Here is a 15,147-nt window from a genome sequence, read left to right as displayed (position 1 = left end):
TCCTTGCGTGCAGGTACTGCAGAGCAGCAGGTCTTTTAAGTGATTGTCTGAAATACAGGCCCTTAAATGATACAGCACCCTTAAACCTGACTTGAATCATTCCACATCAAATCCTGCTAGGGAGGAAATGTTTCACAGAGAAATTGAAGAGAAAACCAGTAAGTTACAACTCAGAAACCGGCTTTCCCTTCATGGGAACTGGTTTGGAGAGTTTATTTTTTTACTATTTAAACAAAACAAGCCTATATACCAGTAGTATATGGACTGGCACAATGCTTCACTCCCATCACTCACTGTGCTAGAGGAGTGTTTATGGATGAATCCTGAGCATTTTGGAGTTAATCTTCCTTGGTTCTGTATGCTTCCTCTATGGAAGTGCAGCCTGGATGGACCATTAGGAAGTGATAACTTTGGAGTTGCTTTGTAGATTTTTGAAAAAGACACAGTACTGACTGCAGAACAGCTGTCAGAGTAGTTACAGTTTTCAAGCTAAACTTGGAGCTAGAATACATACATGGAACATGGGTGTGGGGTTTTAAATACAAACACAGCTGATAGATTACAAAATAAAAATTCAGAAACTTTAATGGCACTGTTAGCACAAGAATGAGAGAATGTGATCTAGTTGTGCATACATTTAGGCTGGAAATTGGACACCTCTGAATGTCTCAGAGGTGCAGTTCTGCCATAACATGTCTGTAGACAGAATGAAAAAGGGTCGGTGGTATGAAAAATAAGGCTTGACCAAATAATAGAAGCAACTACACTATTTACCAAGAAGACAGTGTCAGCCTATTTCATTCCTCAGGCTGTTTCACTGCTTTAAATTATTGTTTAATGTTACCCTTGAACTGGCAGTATAGATAACAGCCTGTTGCAGGATGCATTAGGAATGCCTGCACTGTAAGGTCTGTTAAATTTGTTACCTCTGCAACTGTCATTGCCTAAGGAGTGCTGAGACTAACCTTCTGCATGAGCTTTCTGCTGGAGTTACATGAATAAGAATACTGGTTCTTTCATTCTGTCTGCCATTAAAATAAAATTATCAAATTGTAAGCTGCTTCCTGGGAGAGGCAATGAGAAACATACCTAAAAATACCTCTTTTGGTGTGTTCTAGAACAGTAGTTCTAGTATACTGTGTATACTAATTGCTTTTTTTCTTTTTCCCCTTTCTGGCTGGCCCTCTCAGATCAGATGCTGTTACCTGTTTAAGGGAAGAAATCTTATTTATGCAGTAGTTTGGTAACAGTATAACCTCTTTTTATTGTCCTTTCATTCCTGTGCAAGAGTGGTGGTGCCAAAAGCTTGTTCAGCACAGGCAGGGAGGGATGCTGCACCAGGCATTTGACTTGGGACCTACTCTGCCACCATGGTTGTCTCATAGATGACCTCCAGTACTGCTTTTGGGACATAACCCTGGCCCTGCCATCTGGCCAGAAATGTTCAGGTTCTTGAGAGCTGCTCTGAGGTTGGATGGAGAAAGAGAGGGTGGGGTTCTCTGGCGGAGCTTGGGGAGGCGGGAGCGGCACAAGAGGAGGAAATGAAAGGGGGAGGTGAGTGCCTGGAGGATCCAGCTGGTGCCATGCTGCAGGGTCATGGCCCAGCCCAGAGCCTGTGAGAGGCTGCCCTGGCTCTTCACTGCTCCGGCTCAGTGGTGGTGGGAGTTCTTTGGGTTGTCCCTGAGGGAGAGACTGGGCATTTGGGAGAGGGTGTGAAGGCTCGCTTTCCTGCCGGGCTTAGAGCATATCCCACGTTTCAGTGGTGATGCTGAGAAATGATGAGTCAGTCCTGAGCTGGGTGCATTGCATAAGGGGATGCTGTGCTTGGCGTCATGGGAGGAAGTGAAACAAGGGAGTGGAAAGCAAACGTAACCATGTTTTGCTCTGGTATCGTGTGATGCCCATCCCATTGATGCTCTCCTCACCTGCAAATCTCTCTTCTCTAAACACCCTCTGGGGACATTCTCAGCCGTCACTGAGTCCCTTCCTGTCTACCCGGTCCTTTGGGAAACCCCATCGTCCCTGCGTTATTTCCCCAGTTTCCCAGGGCTGGGAGCATCCCTGCCGGGAATCACAGCATCATCTGGAGGGAGGAGGATGTGAGAGAGGAAGTGTCTGAACTCGCTGGCCCTGGCCTCAGTGCATCCCCGTAGCTGTGGTCAAGAGCTGTGAGTGGGCTGGGTGAGTTATTTGGGGAGCAGCTGTCCTGGGGTGGGCTCTGCCCCCACAGCCCACTGCTGGGATTAGAAAGTTTTGGGGTAGATGCATCTGTGGCTGGAGCTCTTGCAGGGCTCAAAGCATGAGAGCAAATTTGTTAACGTGACACTTGGGCTGCAGGTCAACGTCTGATGGGAACTGTTCCTACATCTTCAGTCCCAGCCAAGATCCTCAGCTTCAGTTCCTCTCTTGAGAGGACACATGAGCTGTTCAAGCAGAAATTGTGGTTGCACTGTTCAACCAGCTCCTCTGCAATTCCAAAGGGTCAAAGTCTCTTTTAACCACCTTCCCTGTCCCATGTGTCCAGGTCAGGAGCAGGAGGACAGATTGTGTGAAGTGAATCTCTCTACCCAGAGGCTGCGTGTGCTCCCTCTCACAGTCCTGAGCAATTCCATGCTGGAGAGCCTTGACCTCGACAGGAACAAGCTCAGGAGGATCACTGGCATTTCTAAGCTTTGCAACCTCAAGAGGCTGCTACTGTCCAAGAATGAGTTTGTGGAGTTTCCCAATGAAATCCAGAGTCTGGTCTGTTTGGAGAGGCTTGAGCTGAATCAGAACCAAATCCGGATCATCCCAGAGGGGGTTTTCTCCCATCTCCCCTGGCTTAAGCACCTGCAGCTGAACAACAGCCGTCTCTGTGCCCTCCCCAGGGACCTGGCAGCTTGTCGAGGCAGCCTCCAGTACCTCAACATCTCCAACAACCTGTTCTGCACCTTCCCGCAGCCCGTCCTGCAGCTGGCACGTTTACAGGAGTTCCATGTGCAGAATAATGCCCTTCGCCAGCTCCCCAGGGAGCTCTTCCAGGGACAATCCCTGGAAATGTTTAAGGCCAGTGGGAACCCCCTCCAGGAGCCGTCCAGTGAAGTGTGTGCTGGTGGCATTCAGCAGATCCGGAATTACTTCAACCAACTTCAGCATGGTTTGGGGCAGGAGGACAAGAGGGTCAAGACCATGTTCCTGGGGGCCTTGCTGGCAGGGAAGTCCACCATCTGCAGAAGCCTGAAGCAAGGGCAATCCAAACTGGTGCCCAAGGAAGAGCGAACGGTTGGGATAGAGATTAGTGAGTTCCAGATCGAGGACTTCACATTTCTCTTCTGGAACTTTGCTGGCCAGCTGGAATACTACATGACTCACCATGTGTTCATCACCCCACAGGCTCTCGTCATCCTCGTCATCAATCTTCACATGTAAGTGCTGAGCTGGTTTGGATTCCAGGTAGAGTGGGGGAACCAAAAAATGCTGGGGAAACAGCGCTGCACAAATTCACACCATTTCCATTGGACCTTGAGGCCTGGTCTTCTCGCCATTGGCATAGTTGGCTCTCCCTCTAGCCCTTTTTGCAGATCAACCTTTTAATCCATCAGCTCTGTCATCACCTTGCCAAAGGCCTCTGTTTGGAAGGGTTTAAATAAGTATCAACTCCTTATGTGACAACTGAACCCCATCTAAGTGGACTTGCTTTCTGCAAGAAGCAAATCCCTGTGATCCCTCCTGTATCCTGTGGTGTTCCCTGAACATGGAGGGAGCATCAGGCTTGGGTTTGGTGCTACAGAGGGATGCTCTTGTCCACAGCAGGGTTTGACTCTGCTATACCCCATAGCATAAGGATGGGGAACTGAAGTATGAACTTGGATAGAACCCATGTCAGTGGGCTGTATCTCAGATTCTGAGATCTGAGCTCTTGTCCAGTGAGCTCCTGGGACAGCACAGAGTGTGTGGTCAAGCCTGTACTGGTAGAAGTTGGCTGGAGATCTAGAGAGTGAGATGTGAATTTGGGATTTTCTTTTTCTCCCTCCCCAGGTACCAAACTAATGACAAAACTTTCAAGGAGCTTGTTGGTTTCTGGATCAACAACCTGTCCATGCGAGTCTCAAACTCAGTGGTGCTTCCTGTGGGAACCCATGTGGACTGCTGCCAGGAGCAGGAGGTAGCAGAGAAGACACATGACATCACGGCCAGGATCACAGCCATGCTGGCAGAGAGAAAAAGCAACCTTGCTCACTTCATCGACAACCTGGAGGGCAGTGAGGAGCCCAAGTTTTACGTGGACCAGTGGGAGAGGCTGAAAGAGATGGAGAGCTGCACGTTAACCGTAGGGCTGAGATTATCCTGGGTTCTGGCTGGCTTAGGTCACCCTGTCTGGCAGCCCAATGTGCTACTGGCTAAAGTGACCTGGTGCAAATGCATCAGGCCACTGCTGGAGCCCCTCCCCAGGCTGGGGTGGATGTGGTAATTCCTGGCTGTGACCTGCAGCGTGCTTGCCCCTAGTAGGTGATGGGCATCTCCTCCTGTGGCTTGTAACTAGTGCCTGAGGAGGAGTGTGAGGGGTCATTTACCATCACCAGGTGATTTTCAGGAAGTGGTGTAGAATAGAGGTGTCAAGGAAGTGCCTCTGTAGCTGAGCCAGTGGCATGTCTCACCCTGAGTGACCTCATGGGCATTAGGTCCTTCCTTTACCTCACAGGCTAAAAAACTCCTCTGGATGTGCTTTTGTCAGGTATGTGCTTCCTCTTTTCTAGATCTTAAACTTAGTTGCTGTCAACTGCATGGATCACCATGACATCAGAAAGGTCAAGGCCATTTATTTTGAAGCATGTGAAGAACGAGGAGCTCTTCCCTGAGGTTGTCCGAGTGCTGCCACCCATCTACAGGCAGGTGGAAGCTGCCATCGTGGATATTGCACAGAGCGAGGGAATGGCAGACCATGGTGAGTGCTCTGTCACCTCTGCTACACCTTTCTGAGAGGAGCTTCTCTCCTGTGCCTGGGATAGGCTCTCTCCAGGGCTTTCCTGAATTGGGGATGGGCTCTCCAGTGCTTGCTGCACACTCTGGTCCTGTTTGTGTGGCAGTGGAGTCACTGCTGAAGACCTTGCAGTGTTAATGCTGAAGCATGCCTGAGCAGACCACATCTGGTTTCTTGCTTTCCAGTGATGTTTTTTGTTCTCTTCTCTTCCCTGTATAAGCAATTAAAAACATCTTGCAGGAAGGAGCTCCACAGCTTTAATGCAACTATATGGTTTTCAAATCTACATCCTGCTAATCTTATTTAATGGCCCCTACCTTTCCCTAGACCCTTTTTCCATGTGTCCTGTGACTTAGCAGAACCAGCAGGCAGCTCCAGCCCCTTGCTTGTATACCTAAAGCAGGTATGAATTCCACCAGTTCCCAGTGACATCTCTGGCCCCTCTGGCCAGTGTAGGATTAGAGAACAAGGAGCAAATGCTTTTCTTTTGTGGAGATAAGCCAGATCTTGTTGCCTGTCTCTCTACATTGCTGAACAGCAGTCTGAGGTTTAACTGGCAATCTGAGGTTTTCTGGCTGGAAACAAACCTGCTTCCTCAAACAATAATTAAAAAAAACCCAGCATTAGCCTTGTTTTTCAGAAAGTCCTGGCAAGCTGTTCCCACTGCTGAGGCAAGGCAAAGCTGTGGGGGCTTCAGGGTGGCAGTTGGACATCTGAGGAGAGGCAGAACATTTTTGGTCACAGTCACTGAGCACTCTGATCCCAGCTACTTCCCCAGGGATGGCATAGGTGACGTGGGTGTTTGCTGGCTCTCTGAAGCATCTGCCTTGAAATGCTGTGTCTGATAGATGCATGCTGAGCTCCTGCATCTCCCTCTAGGCATGATGGACCTCCAGTACCTACTCAGCAAACTCTCCCAGCGCAAGCATCTGGCCAGCCTGGACAGAGAGCTCCTCCAGGACATCTTGTGGTACCTCCACCGCATTGGGCTCGTCGTGTGGTATGAGGAAATCAAGCACTTGGAAAGCACCGTCTTCCTCCAGCCTACGTTTTTAATAACGATGTTCAAGGTGAGTGTGGGGATCAGGACCATCTCTGTAGAGCCCAAGTTCTGCAGCTTTGCTGGGCTCCTCTCACTGCCACCTCATCTCTCCCTCTCTTCCCATGCAGTTCCTGCAGCGGCACCACCTCGTTCAGCAGCTTGAGAGCATCTCTGTGGAGACGCTGATCGGGGAACATGCCACCATCAGAGACAGGGCCAACTGGGTGTGGACCTTCAAGTCAAAGGCAATGCTGTGCCACCAGGCTGTGCGTTCCTTGGTGAAGCACCAGCTCTTTTCGGAAGGGAGGTGGGATGTCTTTGAGGAAATCATGGGACACAGGCCTCACAGAGAGAGAGGGAAGCTCTTCAGCCTCCTGGAGTACTTTGAGCTCTGCCTGGAGTTGAAGCACACTGAAGCACTCAACCCGCAGGCCAGGGAGTTTTTGCCTGGGAAGCCGTGGGAGACAACACGGAATAAAGGCAAGTCCGGGTACTTGTTCCCAATCTATCTGAACCAGACAGAGGAAGTGACTGAGTTCTGGGGAGATCACCCTGAGGACCTCCACATCTGTGCCTACTTCTCACCCGAAATACCTGAGGGCTTCTTCCAGAGGTAAGCACTGGTTTCCAGCAGTCAGTGAGGTTTGAGTTTGTTCAGTGCAGTGCCAGGATGACTCTCAGCAAGCCCTTGGCTCTTAAGACTGTGTCTGCTGAGGCCTGAGGCTGGGAGTCAAGATACCAGGGTGGCTTCTCAGCTGCGCCACACACATGTAGGGCCCTGGGTGAACTCCTTGTGATGTTCACTGCCTGGATGTGAGCAAAGGCCACGCTCCTTCTGGTTCACCTTTCATCTGGAGGGGGTGTTTGGATAATCTGTGTCCATCCAGACAGGCAGAGGTGTCACAGTCTCACCCAAGAATGTTCTAGTTTCTATGGGTGTTGGAACTATACCCAACTATCCAGTTTTTGGAACTTCTCCTGGTTTTCTGGACTTGTGTCTAGAGTTTTATCTGATGGTGTTATGGTTAAACCCTAACCAGCAACCAAACACCACAGAGCCACTTGCTCACTCTCCCCAGCTGGATTGGGGAGAGAATCAGAAAAGGGAGAAAACTCATGGGTTGAGATAACGACAGTTTAATAGTTGAAATAAATTATAATAATAACAGTAATAGAGATAATAATATTGTAATGAAAAGGAAATCAGCAGAGACAGAAATAAAACTGAAGAACAGGTGTTACAAAAAAAAACCCAGTTCCTCAGCACTAACCAACTCATGCCCAGCCTGTTCCCAAGCAATGGTCCCCCAGCCAGCTCTCCCCCAGGTTTATATGCTGAGCATGATGCCACTGTGTATGGGATAACCCTTTGGTCATTTGGGGTCAGCTGTCCTGGCTGTCCCCTCCCAGCCCCCTCGCTGGCAGGGCAGCCTGAGAACCTGAAAATCCTTGACTTGAGGTAAGCCCTGCTCAGCAGCAACTAAAACATCAGTGCGCTATCCACATCATTCTCATCCTAAATCCAAAGCACAGCACTGTACCAGCTACTAGGAAGAAAATTAACTCCATCCCAGACAAAACCAGGACAAAATGGCCAACTCTGGAAGGATCTCTTGGTTTAAGAGGCTGCTCCTGGTGCTTGAGCTTTCAGTAGGGGAAGGTACTCATTTGGTGTCTGTTCTTACTGAAACTTGGTTCATATTTTCAACTTCATCCAGTTTCTCCAGCACTAGGGATAAGCCAGGGGCAATCTCCTTGCAGGTTGCTGGTGAAAGCTTGCTCCTTTTATTCCACGCACTGGGTGGCCAAGGTGACCTGCCTGCTTGTATGCAATGGCAAACCTCTGCTCATCAAAGAGAATAACCAGAGGGCCTACAGCTACCTGGAGCTCCGCAGCAGAAAGCCATCAGAAAGGACAGGTAAGATCCCTGATCCATATTTCATGACTCCCAACCCCATGTCTCTCCTTAGCTCTGCTCCTGCCACTTCCAACCCTATGGGAAGTGTCCCAAGAAGCCTTTGCCACATGGCCTGGGTCCACCAGCAGTCCACTTAAAGGTTTCCCATTTCTCCATGGAATTATGTTCAGGACTCCTCTAGAGGTATCACATGAATGTGGAAAGCCAAGTTTTCATTCTCATCATGAAACAAATGGGTCATCCTTCCCCAGAAGGCCCCAGCAGAGAACAGTCTAAAGCTGGGTCTTCAAGTGATAAGTAAAAGAGCCACCCAAGTTGGGGAGCTCTTCCAACATATTAAATTCCTTACGGAAGTTTGGTTAACTGTGGACGGAGCTGGTCTGACAGTTGAGGCTGTGTGCTGGAAATGATCTGCGGGTCACAACAGAATCTCCTGGGCTGCTGTGGCTGGAGGCTGTAAGAAAGAGACCTTCTCCTTTTGCCTGGAAGGGTTCCAGTTTGCCTGGGACTTCCTCGTGGCAGTTGTGCTCATCATCCAGAAGCTCGCTGAGGAGTGGCCGGGGCTGCACGTGTGTGTGAAGACTCCCTGCCGAACGTCTGGCTGTCCTGCAGAGCTCCTCTGGCCAGACATGGACGGCACAGGTGGCATGTATGTACACACTGTGCCCTCCAAGCAAGGGTGGCCACTGCTGCAATGCTCGTGCAGCTGGCTTCTAAAAGCCTCGTGAAATTAGTCATGAAACTCCCGACCATAGCAGCTCGTATCCCAAGTGGTGTTAACACTGGTGTGGGAAATTGGAGCATGGAGGGAAAGGTGAAGAAGCTGAGACTCTGGGGCTCAGGCACATAATGTTCTCTCTGGACATGTGCCCACATGTCCCTGTTTCATGAAGAGCTGAAAGTGCTCAGGCACCTGGGAGGGCAGCGGCTGTCCCACCAACAGCTGCACCTCAGGTCAGGGTGGGAAGAGCAAGCCTCTTCCATGGCCTCAGCATCATATTCCAAGGGAATTGCTGAGAGCAGCTCCTGCTCCTTCTTTCCTGGGCTTTTTCCTCCACAAGACAAAGGAAGACATTAAAACCTGCGGGACGTGTGGGCACTGTTTTGGTGCAGAGCTGCTCCTGCCCAAAGGTGAGCCCGATGTCCCAAGTTTGTGCCGCAGCTGTGCTCAGGGGAAGGAGGGCTGAGGGTTTCATGGAGTAGAGGGGCTAAGGGCGTCCCATTCCCACAGTACCCAGACCACTGGAGGAGCCCCCGGCACAGCCCTCTGCTCACTATTACGTGACAAGCTACGGGACCACCACCTTTGGGCCCAGCAGCATCCATGTCACTCGGCAGGTAAGGACACTGCTACCTCCCCTTGCCCAGGGACCAACAGTGATGGTCAGGCTCCTGAAATGAGGGGGTGCAGTTGCTTGCAGCCTGGGGAGAGCACACCCCATCTTCAGGCAGCCCTCTGGTTTCCACACTCCCCCCTGAGATACCACCCCTTCTGCACCTCTGAGCTGGTGCTCTGGGTGTTTCGTGTTGTACTTACTGCCTTATTTTTCCAGAACATCTCCAATGAGTAACTGGGCAGTGCTCAACGAAGAATTACTTTTGTTTAGCCCAAGCCAAGCTGTCCTCAACACATTCTGCTTGCGAGTCATGTTTGCAGCCTTAATGCATGGAAATAAATGCATTGATAAATGCATCCCTTCACACTGAGAAGTCACCTCACCCACTCAAATTTAAGGGGAAGAAGGTGCTGATAAAGCTCTCTGATACCAGCCCACCCCTGCCAGCAGGGACTTTGCTGAGACAAGGCTGGGCACGGATCCCCGTGGTTTTGTGGGTAGAAAGGGGTGGTAAAGATTTCAGACTGATAGAAGAGGCAGATATCCAGGCAAGAGAGAACTATGTTCCTATATATATATATATTTTAACTTGGAAAAATTAAGAAAATAAATCTGTAAATGACCACCCTCCACAAAAACACACAGTAGAAGCTGACAGAAAGGAAAAGCACAAGACGAAAAGCAGTGTGAGCTCTAGGACTGGTCAATTAAATTGTCCTCGGGTTGGGGGGTGCTGGTTTGCAGAGCCTGGGATGCCCAGTGGTCCTGCTGTCTGTGCCGGGGCCATGGGGAGCAGGGCAGGGGGGCTCAGCCCAGCTGCATGTTGTACTGCTCGATGAGCTCCATGAGGTCAAAGGAGTTGGAGAGCTGCAGGCTGATGGTGTGGCTGTCCAGGGAGGAGGCTCCCTCCTGCAGCACCTGCTCGTAGTAGTACTCACAGAACTTGGGCACTAGCTGCAGCAGCAAAACATCAGGGTTAGGGGCTGCTGCTTGATATAGCTGCAACAACCTGCATGGCCCTGTCCTCCTGGAATGCAGGGAGGAGATATCTGGGGTACCCTTTGTCTCCCCCAACCCCTGAGAGTCCCTGTCCCTGGGCATCTGCCTTCCATACCATCCCACCCAGACCCCTAGTGTTCTCTGGCCCATTTTCAACCCATGTTTTCCCTGGTCCCCAAGGGTTCCCTCCCTGGTCATGCAGCCCCCCCTGTCACCAAGGGTCCCCCTTCCTGTCACTCAATTCCCCCACCTCTCTCAGCCCACAAGGTACCCCCTCCTTGGGTATCCAGATATCCATCTGCCCCAGATCACCATCTCCACTGCACACTGAGGGCTTCCTTCCTTGTGCACCCAAGCACTCACCTCCCCAGCCCCTGAGGCTCCCCCTGCCCAGTCCCAGAGGAAACTCCATCTCCTATCCATCACCTAGAAGTTCCTATCCCTGGGCACTCAGAATCCAACCTGCCTCAGTCCCCAAGGGTCCTTCTTCCGGGCACCCAGACCCTCCATCTCCCACCCAACTCGACCTCAAGAGTCCCCCTCCTCAGGCACCCAGAGTCCCAGCTCCCCTGGCCTCCAAGAGTCTCTCCCCTTCCCTGGGCAGCAATGGGATAGTGGTGGGTTTTGGATACTGCACCTTGACCAGGATGAGCTTGGACTCCTTAGGTTTGGCCTTGGAGAAGGCCTGCCCAAAGCAGAGGTAGATGGTGAAGTCAGGGGATCGCTGCCTTTGACCGTTGCGGAAGTCCCTCAGCTCTGTGAGGCAAAACAGGGCTCAGTTTTGGGGTGAGCCTGGGGGCACAGAGGGGCTGAGAGGGTTTGGATGCTTGTAACATCCTGGAGCTGGCTCCCATGAGCCCCAAACCAGGCTGGGCAGGAAACAACACATGGGGAACTACATGACACCCCTTCCCACCTGTGCAAAACTCATGGAAGTCGAAGATGGGCGTTTCCTGGTCTCGGCAGAGCAGGTTGGGTGGGGGCTCCTCAACCCCCTCAAGCTGCTGGGACAAGGCCCAGAACACCTTGCACTTCTCCCGGCGGGTGGCAAAGACCTTGTAGGCGCGTTGCTCCAGCTGCAGCCCCGCGATTCCCAGCAGCTCCTCGGTGATGCGCCGTTGCTTGCCGTCAGCCAGGCTGGCGGGGCTGGGGAAGTGTACCACATGCCAGGGGCACGGGGCCCCCAGCAGACTGGGGGGCTGGTACGTCAGCAGGCAGTGGCTGCCCCCAACCACCTCGCGGTGGAACTCCTTCCCCCGGTAGTAGATGGTGACATCCAGGATGGAGACAATGCCATCTGCACCAGGAAGTGATCAGCAGCTGCATCCTCCAAACCGAAACATTCCCCCTCCCCAAAGCACCCCCCAAGCATATTTACTGTTAATAATTGTAATAATAATAATTTATAGCTATTAATAATTAATAACCCTCACCTGTGTTATCCAGCAGCAGCCGTGGCTGTGGCACGGGGCTGGCAGAGGGCACGAACAACGTCGCGCCCGGCACATACTGCACGGGGACTGTGCCCTCCGTCAGGTGGCACGGCGGTGGCATGGCCCCTGCAGCGGGAGATGAGCAGCATTGTATCACCATTCCAGATGCCACCCTGGCCTCTTCCCACCCCATTATGGCATTTCCACAGCCAGGGCCAGATCCTGTCCCATGGCACCCACCTGTCTCCTCTGGTGGCATGAGGCCCGTTGGCAGGTGGGTGTCCAAGGTGGGCTGCTCCACCGTGGGCACCCATTGTGGAAATGTCGTGAGAGGAAAGCAGCTGTTTTGGCTGGTGTCTGAGAAAGGCTGGAACAGGGGCTCCTGGTGAGGCTGGAGTACAATGTCCTGGTGGGAAGTGTCACTGGCAGGGAAACCATCTGTGGGAAGGTTCCAGGGTCACTCACCCAGGTAGTCACCAACTCTGCATCCCGCGAGCAGACCAACTCTCACCTGCGGGTACCCAGGATGGGGCCAGCGAGCCAAGGTTGCCAGAAGAGATGTCACACTGCTGCAGCAGCTCCTCCAGAAGCTCTGTGGGGTCTGTGCTTCCTAAGGGGGAGCACAGTGGGTATTATGTCTCATAGCCAAAAAATTACTCCCAGTTGAGCCTAGTGGGTATCCTCCCCCAAAAAAAAAAGATTGTGGGACTAGTGCTTACCTGGGACAGCAATGGCTGAGGCCATGTCTTGGGGGTGGAGCTCCAGCTGGAAAGGGAAGGAGAATGGGATCTTACTGCTGTGGTTGCCAGGCACCCAGCCTCCCTCAGCCCAACTTTTGGCCAGGTGCTGGGCTGCAGCTTGGGAGCAATACTTGTGGAGTGGCAGCAGGGAGCCCCCCTGGCCTGCTGTGCCCACCCAGCTACCTGCAGCTGCTGTTGTGCTGCCTGCTGGTCCACCACAGGGTTGGGGATGCTGGAATTTCCCTCTTTGCTGTCCTGGAGGGTGGCTGAAAGGAGAGCACCAGGAATGGGAGGCCCTGAGATTGCCCACCCCATCCAACACAGCCCCTCCATGGGGCAAGGCTCACCTGAGACAATGGAGAAGACCTTGTGGGGGTCATCACCACGCTTGGAATGGTCCTGTTCCAGCTTGAACAAGCGGGTGCTGCTCAGGGCACAGCGGAAGTTGGTCTTCCACTTGGCCGGGTCCTCGGAGCCTTCCTCATACCGCCCACTGACCTTTGCCCAGGCCTGGGGGTACAGGGAAGTGAACATGGGCTCCCTGGCTCCATGAGAATGGAGGTTTCCAGGGATGACTGGTCTTCCCCAACTCCCCAGCTCCCACCTTGAAGACCTCAGCTTGCTGCTGGTCACCATCCTATCCCACACACCTTGAAGATCCTGAAGCTGCTGCTGGCGACCCCCCACCCCGCCCACCTTGAGGATCTCCGCGTCGCTGCTGACGACACTCATCCCACCCACCTTGAAGACCTCCAGGTCACTGCTGGTGATGTCCTTCCTGGCGTTGTGCTTCCAGGGGACGCGGAAGATGGTGTGGGCAGAGTCGATCCAGCGCAGCCCCCGATAGCTCCCGCTGTTGATGGCGTCCAGCAGCCACTGTCCGAACCGCAGCTTCTGGGCTTCCCTGCGGGCGGGGAACGTCACCGGGGGGGACCGGGACCACCCGGAGACGGCGACCCGGGGCGGGCCGGGGGTGCTGGGCGCACTTACCCTTCCTTCTCCGGTGCTGCCATGGTGCCGGGTCCGCAGAGCCGCCGTGCCGTGCTGTGCCGTGCTGTGCCGTGCCGTGCCCTCGGCGCGGAGGCGACTGCCTCCTTCCCGATCCTTTATCCGGCCCTCTCGTTTTCCTGGAAATCACGTGTCCCTTCTGAAAGTGAAAGTGCCGCCGCTCCCGCGGCGGGGCGGTGTCGCCGCTCCCGGGGCTGCCCGCGAGATGCTCTGGCCCCGGCGACGCCGCTGCGCAGCCCCGCGCACACCCCTCCCCAGACTATCCGTAATTAAAATGAATAAACCGGACCTAAAGCTGAGCGTGGGAATCCCGGAGCGCAGGGGGTCAGCCACACCCGCTCCAGCTGGGGCTTCCCGCGGCTGGAAACCCCCGGGCCACGTCCAGATGTTTATTTTAATCCTTCTTCTCCCGGCTGCCTTGGCTTGCACGCCAAGGCCGTGCTGCCAAAAATGACAAACCAGTAAAGTGCGGCGGGCAGCGCTCGGCACCGAGGCAGAGGCGAACCAGCCCATGCCCCCGACAGGAGACGGGTCAAGGGCAGCAACAGTGACCACCCGGCTCTTCCCTGAGCCCTTTGATTTCTGTGGGGAGCAGTAAAAACAACCCAAACTCCCTGAGAGGTTTTTCGAGTTCCTTACCCAAGGACCAGGAAGGGGTGGGAGGGGTCAGTGAGACTGAAGCATGGGACTGCAGCCTTTTTCCCAATGTGCAGCTTGTTTTTGAGGAAATTTCTTCTTTGCAGGAACTGCCTACTAGGCACTCTACACGTTTTTTCAGAATACTGCCTGTTGTTTCCCAGGAAATTCCCCACTTCCTTCCTAAAAAAATCCCCCGTTGCTCTCCAGGAAATTTCCCAGTCACTTTACAGGCTATTTCCTCCTGGTTTCCTGGTAAATGTCTTTGTTGCTTTCTCGAGCCCTCCATCCCTGTCTATGATTTTTCCCTCTGCTTAGAGGATCTCCATTGCTTTCCTGGGAAATTTCCCCATGACTGTAACTCCCTGGTGAGAGGAAAGCTCATGTGTTTACAAACAATTTGCTGGGTGAAGGTGTGGGTGTTAAGGTCTTTGAAATGGGTCCCAGTGTCTCTACTGACTTTGGGCAGTGGGTTTGCTGCAGAGCCCAAGCAGTTCTGCTCCTGAAACAGCTGCTCTGCACAGCCTGAGTTTCTGAATTTTAGGGTAAAATAGTAGGTTCAAAGTGGGATATGTGGTAGGCAGTTCCGGAAGGCTGAACCTTCCTAGTGCCTCAGCCAATGGGGAAAGGAAGAGGGCAACATGCGGCCTGGAGTTTACGATAAAAGGAGGGTGCCCCCTCTGAAACTTCGAGAGAGAAAACGCCACAGGTGTCTGCCCTGGTGGACTTTCTCACTTTATTTGATTCTCACTTTATTTAAATAAAGTTGAAGAATTCCTCTGCCTCCTTTTTGGACATAAACCTCTGGCGTTTGTGGATCTTCCTCACACTGGGAAGCAACAAATTATTTCCCAAGAAGTACCATTCATCCCCTCCAGGCAATTCCCCTTTTGCTATTCACCAATTCCTCCTTTGCATTCTGGAAAATTTCCCCTCTTGGAAATATCACTGTTACTTTCTTAAACAGTGTCACTTCTGCTTTTCAGGAATTTACCAGGTAATTGAGGCAATTTTCTCCTTGCTTTCTAGAAATTCCCTGAATATTTCCCCCTTTGTTTTCAAGGACTTGCCCC

At 52.5% G+C, this 15,147-nt stretch overlaps 2 protein-coding genes across 2 annotated transcripts; one reads left to right on the top strand and one right to left on the bottom strand.

The window, feature by feature from the left end:
- The first annotated feature begins 1,832 nt into the window (after nucleotides 1-1,832).
- LOC128809005 (malignant fibrous histiocytoma-amplified sequence 1-like) lies at nucleotides 1,833-9,584 on the top strand. The gene is given in 12 exon segments (XM_053980697.1): nucleotides 1,833-1,887; nucleotides 2,525-3,404; nucleotides 4,018-4,309; nucleotides 4,737-4,799; nucleotides 4,801-4,924; nucleotides 5,840-6,030; nucleotides 6,131-6,615; nucleotides 7,764-7,921; nucleotides 8,411-8,574; nucleotides 8,983-9,052; nucleotides 9,153-9,259; nucleotides 9,475-9,584. Coding segments are annotated over 12 exon segments (2,607 nt in total). The 3' UTR covers nucleotides 9,493-9,584.
- Nucleotides 9,585-9,818: 234 nt separating this feature from the next.
- IRF7 (interferon regulatory factor 7) lies at nucleotides 9,819-13,763 on the bottom strand. Its single transcript, XM_053981481.1, has 11 exons — nucleotides 13,421-13,763; nucleotides 13,172-13,334; nucleotides 12,778-12,940; nucleotides 12,614-12,696; nucleotides 12,410-12,455; nucleotides 12,202-12,300; nucleotides 11,931-12,128; nucleotides 11,691-11,816; nucleotides 11,174-11,554; nucleotides 10,895-11,013; nucleotides 9,819-10,212 (listed from the first exon to the last, which is right to left on the bottom strand). The coding sequence occupies exons 1-11, from the start codon at nucleotides 13,441-13,443 to the stop codon at nucleotides 10,066-10,068; spliced, it is 1,548 nt and encodes a 515-aa protein (XP_053837456.1). The 5' UTR covers nucleotides 13,444-13,763; the 3' UTR covers nucleotides 9,819-10,065.
- Between the last annotated feature and the right edge of the window lie 1,384 nt (nucleotides 13,764-15,147).

This window comes from Vidua macroura, chromosome 6 (genome assembly GCF_024509145.1).
Source record: "Vidua macroura isolate BioBank_ID:100142 chromosome 6, ASM2450914v1, whole genome shotgun sequence".
Lineage (NCBI taxonomy): Eukaryota > Metazoa > Chordata > Aves > Passeriformes > Viduidae > Vidua > Vidua macroura.
Note: the sequence above shows the minus strand (reverse complement) of the source record. Positions and strands in the feature narration are given on the sequence as shown.